Source organism: Amphiura filiformis, chromosome 4 (assembly GCF_039555335.1).
Source record: "Amphiura filiformis chromosome 4, Afil_fr2py, whole genome shotgun sequence".
NCBI classification, from domain to species: Eukaryota; Metazoa; Echinodermata; class Ophiuroidea; order Amphilepidida; family Amphiuridae; genus Amphiura; species Amphiura filiformis.
In genome coordinates, this window is record NC_092631.1 from 78,458,081 (window position 1) to 78,470,906 (window position 12,826).

At 36.4% G+C, this 12,826-nt stretch overlaps 1 protein-coding gene across 1 annotated transcript in view; it reads left to right on the plus strand.

The window, feature by feature from the left end:
• The first annotated feature begins 3,897 nt into the window (after window positions 1–3,897).
• LOC140151464 (H(+)/Cl(-) exchange transporter 7-like) overlaps window positions 3,898–12,826 on the plus strand; it is a 28,635-nt gene continuing 19,706 nt past the window's right edge. Inside the window, exons 1-6 of the mRNA XM_072173816.1 lie at window positions 3,898–4,090; window positions 7,887–8,006; window positions 8,501–8,560; window positions 9,057–9,122; window positions 10,046–10,184; window positions 12,085–12,194. Coding sequence (XP_072029917.1) covers window positions 4,007–4,090; window positions 7,887–8,006; window positions 8,501–8,560; window positions 9,057–9,122; window positions 10,046–10,184; window positions 12,085–12,194 — 579 coding nt within the window. The 5' untranslated portion in view covers window positions 3,898–4,006. The remainder of the gene's footprint in view (window positions 4,091–7,886; window positions 8,007–8,500; window positions 8,561–9,056; window positions 9,123–10,045; window positions 10,185–12,084; window positions 12,195–12,826) is intronic.

A 12,826-nucleotide genomic window follows, 5' to 3' on the forward strand; every position in this document is an offset into this window, starting at 1 on the left:
ATTATCATAAAACTACATGTATAGTACCGGGGTACCATGGTGCATCTTGATTCTTGACATCAACTTGCACTTTGAAAGTGATGTTGAATAATGAAAGTGATGTGTCTTTTTTTAACATCTGCCAATTTATTCATTTGCCATGTTTACAACTTCAGAGTAACAATAAATATCACACAGTACACAATGGTATTGGAAGCTAAAAAGTAAAAATTAATATTATTTTGAGCAATTTCCAAATCAAAAATTTATTGACTTAATTTGGATTCTTGAATGAGGCGTGTTTTTTTAATAGACTTGAATCATTATTCGAAGCTTAATCCAGATATATATTGCTCATTTCAAGTCTTTGATCATGCAAAAATAGGTAATAGTATTAAATTACGAAAATAGTTTCCTGCAATCAAAAAAATGAACTAAAATTTTAAATGTTGAAAGAATACATGTTATTTTTCGTCTTCGATTCTACATAGGTCTTTATTATGTTGTGCAACATTGGGACCTATGTTATTTACTTTAATATAAGAATTGGAAAAATACACATTTTGATTATAGTTGTGAAATAAGTCAATATATTGCAGGGTTGGCCATATATTGCCAAATTCTAGTAAATTCGTTTACCGGCTTTGGTGGAAAATACTGGGGAATACCAACATTTACCGCAGGATGCCAATTTAATAAGGCCACTCAAAGACCCTGAAACTTTGTGAAAAAACGCCTGAAATAATGTGTAAATTTGGATAAAAAAGTCCCCAAAATGGGCTGAAGATAATTAAAAGTGGCATCTGATACTTAAATTGAAATTACTAGTAAAAATACTTGGTCAAATACTGATTTGGCAATACTTTATAGATTAGAAATATAGTTTTGTAATTTTCATAATTTTTATCAAATAATTTCAATTAATATATTTCTTAAACCTGTGAGAGATGTGTGTCTGTGACAAGACGCTACACATTAGGCCAAGTAAAATAAAAAACATGTTTCACGTCCGGGTTTTTGAAAAAAAAGAGGAAGAGGGGCCTTTTTATTTTTTATTTTTTATCGCAAAATCGGTGTAAATACCCATAATTAGAGCTGTTTTAGCGTATACAATAATGCCTGGAAAAAGGAGGAGGCCTCTTTTATTTGTTGTTCTGTGAGATAGGCCCCATATAACTATCACAAAACCTTATAAAAGTGTTCCTTGTATATTAGCAAGGCTATAGAAAGCATCTCTACTTCCTAGACATATTTTTTGAAAAGTTATAACTGAATTTCAAAAAATAAAAATAAAATTGAAGAAACCTCAAAAAAGGAAGCGGGAGGGGACGTGAAACATGTTTATTTTTTTATTTGGCCTTAAAGGTCAAAACATTATTTCACTATAATACCAAATAAAAATATTACCCTTCCCATCTAATTTTACTGCTTATTTTCCTACCTAGGAGTAATGGTGCACCGGTGAGTAAATATTAGTATAAGATTTTAAAATGTCCAAAGTGAAATACAGTATACAATTTTTCTTGAAAATTGCTACACGAATATGCTAATATCGGCAAAGGATGCATTTATGGGAAGAGTAAAGTCCACTTTTTACATAAAAGCCAAATTATACGCAAAAACAGGTCTAATTTCTGGAAATTCAAACGTCTGGATACCATTAATTACCGCTGCCCACCCAGTAAATTATTTTTCCTAATTTGAGGGCAAAAATAAATTAAATTGCCCACCCAGTAAATTATCCTTATTTACCTCCCTGCACTCCACTCTTGAGCTCCCCTCTCCCCCTCCTTCCCTTCCCACTTCCAATGCTCTCTCCCCTCTGTTTCTCTTTCTCCCTTACCCTTACCCCCCCCAAACACACACACACCCTATTTCCCACCCTGGCGATCTCTTCTCTCTCTCTCTCTTCTCAATAAATAAATTGAATAAAAGTCAGTTTAAACCAGCTTTCTATGATATTGATCTTCCGTCATGCGACATGCACATAAATAGAGTTGTGTATAATAGTGTTTATATCACTGAAGTCATAATCTGTCAAGTGTCTATTGTAATGTCTGTGGAAATATTTCGATGGTCTATATATTTTCACAGTGAAATCAGCTTAGGCTAATTCGTAGTCTCAAGTCAATGCTTTCAAACTAAATCAATGCTTTCAAATGTAGACTGCTTTGTTCGACTTCTCTGCTCGCCCGGTCCCCGCACTCCGCGCATCCGTGGGTATTCATGCTCGTCGAAAATTTCGCGAAATAAGGGGTGTTTTCAGATGAAGAAACGCGATTCGCGAAACACACAAAAAAAGGGGTGTTTTTTCAAACCACGTGTTCGCGAAATTGAAAAAAAAAGGTATTTTCATCGAGCAGCCTACGCGTTTCTGACAGAAGAGGGTATATTAGAAATATAGTTCGCGTTTTAGCGAAAATAGGGGTATTGTTGAAGGGCAAATAATTCGCGAAATTGCTAAAAAAAGGGGTGTTTTTCCCCTAAAAACTTCGCGAAATGAGATGCATAAGAGGGTGTTTTTAAAGTTCACCGACAAGCATGAATACCCGCGGATGCACGGAGTGCGGGGACCGGGTCTGCTCGTGAATACTGCGAAATTTAAACATTTCTTTTGTATACTTAGATCAGGTAACTCGAAAATCCTGTACTTTTATTCGTCACACCACTTATAAGAAACTGAAACCAAAACCGAAACTACCTGTCACAAATGTTTAGTTTTAAACAAAAGGTAGAAACAAAGAGTTCGATATCTTGTGATTCAAGTGGTTAGGCAGGACAATAGGAAACCACGTGACCAAAACCAAAACCAAAACTAAAACCAAATATTTGAAATGAGGCACTCTCATGAATATTGATTGGCAACATTTTCCAATATGTCAGCGCTCAAATCGGATACAATAGAACAATAGACCTTTCAGTGCGTTGGAGTTAAGTAGTAGGCCAGTGGGACAACGGAACCGCTACGTGAACGAACTATAGGGGGGGCTGGGGACTTGGACATTTTTGGAGTCGAAACTTTTTGACTGGCGCGCCCCTCCAATGACCCTGAAACTTTTTTGCCCCCCCTTTAGACATGCAAAACTTTTTGACCCCCCCCCCAATTTCCGAGAGGTTAAAAACCAACTTAACTCCAACAAACTCAGTCAACAATTGAATAGAGGTTATCGTCAGAGCACCTCGGACTAGTCCCCCTACCAAAGTAGGCCTATTTCTGAACAGGGGCCTAGGGCAAAATAGTTTTATACGGTAGGCCCTAATATGGGAGGGGGTAAAAATGGAGTGTGGGTTCACCAAGGGAGGTTATAAAAAAAATTAAACATGAAAAGTATATTTTCCAGTTACCCCCCCCCCCCTCCCCACCCTCTATCTCTCTATCTCTCTCCTTATAGGCCTAATTGTTTTGTATTTCCACCCAGTGGTTTTAAAAAAATTTCTAAATATTCAACACAGTAATATAGTAACTGAGGATGAGAAAATATGCTTAGCTGCAATGTTCCCCCCACCCCCCCGTGCTGCCCTTCCTCGAACCTCCCTCATCATATCTGTGAAAATTACACATGCATTAAAAAATAGCCATTCAAAATCACGTGCCAAATGTTTAAAAATGAAAAAATAAAATCCTTTCGGCTTTCGCGAGGCGAATTCAATAATGAAATGAAACAAAGTTCACAATAAATAGACTTTTTCAAAATAAACAGAAACATAACAGGAGACTTTTCTTCTCTCTTTCTCTCTCAAAAAGAAATCTTCAAAATTAGGGTAGCAAATTACAGAAACACCATTTCAGCCAGCTGATTACATTGGAATTGCTAGAAAGCAAAGTTTGATAAAACCATGAATGGTGTTTGTGTAAATACGCAGTGGACTTCGCATTCGTATGTAGAGAAATGATGCAATAATTGCCGAACTGTTTATATTTTGCACGGTGTACGGAACTTGTGCAAATATATGTTATTTGGAAGAGGAAGCTGCATGTAGAAACGCGTTTTATCGTAAAGGAAGTGCGAATAAAGTGTGTGTAACGATGGCGAGTAGTTCTTATTATGACAAGAGAGAAAGTTCACCCTTACTCAGTGACAAATCTTCTGTTCTATACACTGAAGCCAACGTAAGTTCATGTGTCAATGCATTCTCTAGGTAACCCAGGCAAACCTTAGTTAACACATTTGCTAGTCAGCCAAATTCGCCGACAATGTAAATGCATTTTTACATAGAAATTTAAAACAAGTGCCCGAAGAAAGAAACCTACATAAATATGTTTTCTATACTTCACTTGACCCAAATATGTGATTTTTTATGGTGATAAGTCACCCGCACATGGAATTTTAGAGGGATTTGGATAGCAGTTCCATTAAAAAAAAGCTGCTATCATAATGAGACTTAAGATCTAGAAACACCCCCGAAATGCCGTTTTGGGGAATTTTGCTGGCTGAAACTTTTTGATGAAAGTCAATCTTTGACAAGATGTAACTTTGCTACGGAAAGTGCTATGAAAAAATGGTTTTCAGTTTTGGCTTTGTTTACTCAAGGGCTTTAATTTGATATATGAAATGATGCAGTTTGATGGCAAATTTGAATTCACCTAGCATACCTACATTCTCCACATATCCATGTAAATTGTAAGCTTACATTACAATGTGTAACATGGCATTGGTAATGAGTTGCATTGATTGCCGGTCATTCACATTGCATATCCCAGCCTCCAGCAGGTTGATGCACACTGCATGCAGTGCCAGGCCAGTTAATATAAAAGCCAATGAGATGAAGAAACCAGTGTTGTCAAAACTTGTTGTCAGTGCAAGGCGCAGCCAGGCCCGTACGCAGGATTTCATTCAAGGGGGGGGTGCTGATTTTGAAAAAGTGGACTTTTTTCCAAGCCTACAGATACAGGGGAGGGGGCAATTTTGTGAAGAGTGGACTTTCTTCCCAAAATGTGGATTTTTTTGTCCAAAAAAGGATAAAAAACCAAATTTGGGGGGTGCGTTGCACCCCCCATGCCATGCGTACGGGCCTGGGCGCAGCGAATAATTTGGGTCCCCTCCAGACAGTGAATGAGTGCCCAACTCAACCCAAAATTGGCAACCATGAGAGTTACCAAAAAAAACCTTTTACGTATCATTTTGGAAGGCACATTTTTATCAATTGCCAAACTCTTTCCACAGACCATTAACATCAAGACCACCACAATCAACACAGTCTATGTCATAGACTACTAAAACCTTGCACTTCATTTTTGATCTCTTGTGGTGTTGGATTTCCTAGACAAATAAACCTTGGTTTCTGGTTGGTAGTGGATGGTTTGGAGTTCATGAGTGAAGTCAACAGCAAGCAATATTTTTGGCTAAAGAATCTCTGAGACTGCTAAATGCTCCGTTTGAACAGGGTGGTCTGTAATAAAAAGATCTTTAGTACCGGTACATACATTTTTCTCATATTCATTAAATGCAGTACTGTTTGAATTCATGACAATCTCTCAAAAGACTCAAGCTCTTTAATCCTAGACACATATATAGGTAGATTTTTATGTACATCATAATACTATTTACAGAATGTCCATCCCTCCGTCTGTCCGCGCGCTATCGCATGTGCACCGAGTACTATTGCTGAGTATCAACGGGTGTGTATTGGTCATCCAGATACTAATTTCGGGTCAATTTGGTAGCAGGAAAGGGCTTGGAAGAGGCGAACAATGGGTTACCATATTATGGGTACCAAAGTAAAGCGTCACAGCTACAAAACAGAGTTGATGAAGTTGTGTCAAGTTGGGTCTTGATAGACTATCACTTAGTTAAAAAAGGTCAGGGCAGGTATATGGGTAACAGGTGTTGGGTAATTAGAGATAGGCCTATCACAAGAACCGCCCAACCACTGTAATGTAGTTTCATTTCTTGACTATAATTATATAATGCTCCCAAATGGTTGAGCACTTTACCAATCATTGGTTTTATCTTGCTTGGAATTATTACATTATATGGTCATTTTCACGGTAAAGGGTGTAACTTTGGATTTTTAACATTTTGATCCGTAGTGTTCTAATAAAGCCACAGAATTCCATGATTTTTGGCCACATAAGTCATCTCAGCTACCTTGGGTAGCATAATCATCTTTGGGAGTTACTGCGTTCAGTTTTAGCAGGCTTAAATGTACAAAATATTGCCATTTTGAAAAACTATAAAAAACAGTAACATTTTTGTAAACCCTGTGTTTTCTTCAGTTAGTTCATGGATAATTTTTCTTATCCTGAAAGTATGGTCATATGTTCAGTAAACACTGCCACATTAGATTTAATTGTGAACAGCCCTGTATTTTTGAGAACCGGACTTCGATATTTGTTGTTTCGGAGGCTTCATGTTCCGTTAACAACTTTGTGGGTATAGCTTTGGTTCATAATTCTTGGTTATTTCTTCAATTCTTCTTGATTCATAACAGTTGATATCTTAACTTGAAATGGGTAACAAAAATTAGTCGATTTGCAAGCTTTTAAAATTTTTATAAAATCTTGACTTCAAAGAGCCGATTTTCCGTTAACTTTTTTGAAGCCTCCGAAACAAACTGTTCAGCAAGCTTGGGCAAATATTAATAAAAGAGCTCATCCAATCTATTTTAATATCAAAATGTAGCAAAGTAGATCCTCAAGTCACTTGTTTTTAAATCGTGGAGATATATATCACCGTTTGAAAATGGGACCCAATACAAACTTTCCGTTAACAATTGAAGCCTCCAAAACAAATGAAGCCTCCGAAACAACAATAAAATTAATTATCATCTATGCATATCTAAATTGGTGTGTTTGATACTGATATCTGCATTGTAATTGTTACTTGATATGTGCAGAATGTCATAAATTTAAAAAAATTTTGATATTATGGTTAATGTTTGAAAAATATACTGATACCCAAAAAGCCTGTTTCGAGGCTTCACATGCAAGTTAACACCATACTTAACAAATGGGTGAAAAAAATTAACATGTGATAAATCTACAATATCTGCCGCATAGAATCATTGATTCAATACACACAAGAAAATAACAGCTTAGATGATCCCAACAGTGTTGTTTTCAAAAAACTACTTCTGCAATGTTTAACCATTGTTAACATGAAGCCTCGAAACAAAAAAAAAAAATGACTTGCTGTGATAATTTAATTTTTGTCACAACTGAAATTCAATACTTAGAAGCAAAGCATAAAAATTGGTAATTGTGATATTTTTTACCTATTTTTTCATGTCAACTTGTAGTAGTTAGCCAAATATTTTACTTTTATGATCACCTGTGTTGTTAACTGAAGCCTCCGAAACACAAATCGCTTGAATTGCCAATTCTAAAAATAACTCCAATTTCTGTGAAACTTGGCTGAGAGGTTCCTTTCATCAAGTAGTATTTGTACATGAAGTTAGACATTCAAATTATTTTAGGAACCCAATTAAAACTTTAAAAATATGTTTAAGGTTGGGAAATTTCCATTGTAAATGATACTTGATGTTAAAATTTTCAAAACTGCAATTACAAACATAGCAAATCATGATATAAAATTTAACTTATATTTGTTGACTTACTTTGGAATGGGATTTCACATGTATTCCAGCTTTCATGTCATAATTTTCTGAGCTTATGTAAAATACATTTTTTATTAGATTTTAACCAAAATGTTATGGAAATGTCAAATTTTTTATTAGAAATCAAAAGGTTTAAGCCTTGAAACATTATTTTACTGGAATTTAAGTTGCTTCTATGCATGATTTCAGTAAACAGAAACGTATTTAAGTGGTTTGAAATTTTGACCCTAAAAATCAAAAGTTACACCCTTTACTGTGAAAATGACCATATACATTTGTAAAATCACAGAGTTATAAAATAATCTAATTATGATTCTTATTTATCAAACTGTTCCGTTTTCCCACCATAGGATCGGTATTCTACTCAATCAAATGGATCTGGTCTTGATGATGACAGTTCTAGCTTTCTGGAAAACAGCAGATACAGTGGCGTGCGGTTCAGGGGGTTACGGACAAGAGCTGATTCTGGAGTGAGTACCTTCATGATTGATTGATGCCATTACCAGCAGAGTTTACATGCAGGAACCTTTCTTGCCATTTTGGGTTTTGGAAAGGATGTTTAGATTTTTCACAATTACCCTGACCCATCTTGGGAAGTGGGGATGGGAAGGGGAGCTCACTGTATTTGGTGGTAGAAAAAATATATTTGCTTCTTAAATCAATAGGCGACCTGAAAATGCACTTAGGATAAGGTGCAATACCATAGCCATTCAAAAACATGAATCTGAGTCCAATTGAATAACTTAATGATTTCAATTTAATATTTGCTGCATGCTTAGGGGTTTTTATGGTCTTTGGAAATAAAATTTGAAAAAAAATAAAACTGTAAAAAAATTAAAATGAACTTATGATGATTTTTCTTCCATGATTAAAATGTATCCAAAAGTTTGAAATGAAAATCAGACTGATCCTCATCAATACATGTCTTCTTATAATCTTCTATAATCTTGATCTTCTGCTCCAGTTTCGTCCATTTGGAAAACCTAAAATAGGAAGCACAGATCAACTTTCATCCAAATATGAGGTAAGGTGTATAGAATATCCCAAATAAGACTCAAATTTAGCTTTATATAAAACCATCAGTAGTGTCAACCAGGGCTGACTCAGCTCCCACTACAAAGGTTACCTGCGCAACATTTGTTTGGGTTACACCAGAGTTCTTAAAACTAAATTCCTTAATGTAGATAATTCTGAAATGCCACTATATCCATGAGAGTGGGCCCACCTAAGAGCTCCTGGTCGCTAGCATGCCATAGAGTCAAATCGCAAGCATTACTTAATGCAATTTTGTTGCTATGTCACTGGCTACGACTGGACGATGGTAGCAAATTTATGATTAATGCTACCAGTGTTTGGTCACTAACAATTTTTGAATCGCATGCTGCGCCTGCTATTATAATATGGCCTTAAATTGTTATGTTTTGTTTTAAATTGGACTGATTGTATACATAGTGTTTAAATCTAGCTACTGCAGTAGCAAATCTATAATTCCTATGTGATGACTTGTATCCTAATTATAGAGCCTGGATTATGATCAAGTGGAGAACTGGGTATATCTAAAGGAGGAAAGGAAAACAGGACTTAAAGTAAGATATTTGGCTATTGCATGTTGTGTTTGTTTCATTGAGTATGTTGAAATCAATGTCTTGTTTTTCTGTTTGTATTTAACTGACATTATGATAGGTTAGAATGTCCTGAATTTGTCAGTTGTACTAATGTTTATTATTTGGTAAATTTCATCAGGAATATGATATCATTAAAGAAATTGTAATCCCATTTCATAGGATATATGTGATGCAATCAAGTAAAATGAGTCAAATGTCGGGAATATTGAATTTGAGATATAGCCAATAAAAGTACTCAATTTCCTTTGTATTTTATTGTTCTGAGCAACACTTGAATGGCCATTTCTCTGGACCCATAAGTATAATTATGATGGGGTTTTCAGCCAAATGAAGCTCTGAAAATGGCTTGTGTAATAAAATTGAAAACTGAATTTTGATTTTGATTGACATGAGACTCATTTAGCTTTACATCACATATTGTATTTTAGAATTTCAGGCCAAATCCCAGTAATATGTTTGTTTACTTCATTTCTTGCCAATGTTTTGCAAAAACAAGCACCTTTCAGAGTTGAATTAAAACAAGTGTGGATAAATACCACCAAGACCATACTAGTGATTGTCATCAGGGGTGTACCGGAATAAGCCGGGGTGGGGCAAAATTTCCAAATTGTCCCACTGATGACCTGCTACTAAAATGACTTACCAGGACTGAATATGTGAAAATATTTATGCTTAAATGAGCCAAAATAAAGTAAAACGTGACCTAAAATTGGGACAAAGGAAGATGCTCATTACCTCTTTGCCTCTGCCCCCCTCCCCTGGTTGGTGCACCTCTGATTGTCATGTTATTTTGTGTATGTAGAAAGTACGTAAACGCCCTAGGACTTCAAGTACATTAAGCTACACATGTTAATTCCTGATTATTTTGTTGTTATTTTTTTCAGAGCAGTCGTATCTTACGCATTGAATTGGCCCGTTGGGTAGTGATGCTATTAATAGGCATGATAACAGCAATGATTGCTACTATCATCGATGTCTGTATAAACCTTATAGCTGACTGGAAGTATGGACTTGTTGGTGAATGTATCCTTTATTGCAAAGTTATTGTGCATACACAGAAAGTTATATGCAGGCCTGTCGCTAGACCAGTTGGACTGGGGCTCACAAAAAGTTGGCAATTTTGCCCTATTTGTCCCAAAACATAGTGTTTGGGGAATTAAAAAGGAAGATGCAACTGGAAAAATTTGGGGGAAGATGTTTGCCACCGCCCACCACTTGCGTTTATGACATCAAACTTTTCAACTGGGAACTGATTTGTAAATCACAGATAGAGTTATATATTATGCTTCAAAATGTATTTTGTGGTTATTTGTAGCTAGCTGCACCTACCTTAATACTGGTTATGGTCCCTAGTATAACTAATGTCTTGGTGTCTGATTGGCCTTGGTTAACACTAAATATGTCCTCAAATGTACATGGATGCAGACACACACCACCCACCCCCTCACACCGTACCTGTAAATACCTGCAAACGAGGACCTCATTCTGCATAGATTCAGATTCAGATTTTATTGACAAATACCAAATATAAAGGTGTAGTCAATTACACAGAACAAAAACATATACAATACATATCAAGATTAACTGTGTACACTAAAATTTTTTTAAAGGTCTATCAAGTCATGAAATACTTAAAAATTATATATAAAAATGCACGATATATATGAGCCAGTACGAGAGCAAGAAATTGACCCAATACACATGCGTACAACACCATTGATATGGATAGTCTCCAACACATCCAGTTTGAGACAATCTAACGTTAAATCGGTCCTAAAGATGTTTTACTTTCAAACAAATAGTTTGACCTGAGTGGGCCCGAGACCACAAATGTGTGTTATGAATTTACTTATCATTACTACGAATAGTATAAGCTTTAGACATGAAACTTACAACATCTTTAACAATATCATATTCATTAGCACTCATTAAAGTTATGAAAAGTTCATTATCAGAAATATTGTCAATAACAAGAGTCTCAGATACATTCTGGATAAGTTCTTCCCGAAGTTCATCATAAAGCTTACACATCATAAGAAAAAGTGAAATTCATCCTCAACTTCCAAGAGATTACATGCTTGACAGATCCTATTTTCAGGAGGAGTTTTAGGAACTGAATATCTACCCTTTTCAATCATGAGACAATGGGCACTGATACGAATTTTGGTAAAAGCTGAACATGAAGCACGATTAAAAAAGAGCAAATAATATGATATTTGCAGCCCTCGAATTAAGGATCTAAAGGGGCACAGCAACTTTTTTAGGGCAAGTTGATAATTGCCTTGGATTTTCACTGAAAAGGCAAGGCAGCACAGCAGTTTGTAATATTTCAAGAGGGCATCATGGCAACTGTTGAAAAATTTGAGAAGGGCACCAAGGCAATTTCTCAAAAGTGAAGAAAACACACACAAACAGTCTGATAGATGATTTTATAATGAAGGGGCAGGGCTGGGGCACCGGCGGCAACTTCATTAGAGGGCACGACAAGTGACTGCCTTGGGTAAAGGACATATTTTGAGGGCATTACGGCAGTGGGGATGGGCAAAATGCCATGGGTGCTCTGGGTTAATTCGAGGGCTGGATATTTGATCATATCTAACCGAGGACACAAACCCGATTTCAATCGACACATCATGGACCTACCCCACACGCACCCGACAACTTCCTATCCAACCGTGACATGCCCTGAACCCCTCCAAAGGTGGACCACATTTAAATGTGTTTTTACATTGTTTACGCTGTCCTGATTATAGCCACCGTGGATGTCCACGGTTGCAGGTGTGTCTGCTGTGTGTTTCCTAATGTAGGTCCACGTTTGCAGGTAATTGCATGCACCCATACCCCACACCCACCCAACGCAGATGTTATTGACCATTTGATGCATATCTGTTCATTATAGCCCCTTAACAATAATTTCAATCAGATTTGGAAACCCACAAAGAAGGTAGCTTAATCTCCAAGCCATTCTTCATATGGTTAGCAATAGATGTTGGACTGGTCTCTATTGCTGCCATTCTGACTGCATATTTAGAGGTAAGGAGATGAATGGCAACTGGGTTTTACGTAAACATAAACTTAGGCCAAATAAAAATAGATTGGTCTCATGTCCTGTGGGAGTTTGAAATCTAATGCGGTATTTAGTTTTTATGCCTCCACCGCAAGGCATACTGCTTTTGCATTGTCCTTAATCCTATTTGATTGACAGTTCCTGGGCATTTTCAGTACACCAAATTTATCCAAGATGGCGGATGTCGAGTGCTATTTTATGTATTCTTTTCAGCAAAAATACAGCTGATTTAGCCAAAGTCAACATGGGGTCATGACAGATAATATTTTCCTAGTATATTGAGCTAACTTCTCAGCTACTTGGTTTTTCACAATATGACAGTAATGGAAAGAAACAACCAAATGTTCATCGTTTTTCGCCATTTAATATTTTTTTGAAATGATGACGTAAACATGCATCACCTCTTCCACATGTCAACCTCTTACACAGCACAAGCCACCACATGCATGAACACGCATTGAACGTGTGACTGACTTAATTTGCGCAAACGTGTGGCTTAAATCCTATAGTATATTAGTACGCGAGAATCCTTGGTAGTGTTCAAGGTCATATACTGAGTATGCATTGTACATTGCAGCAAGATTTATTAATGCAGCTC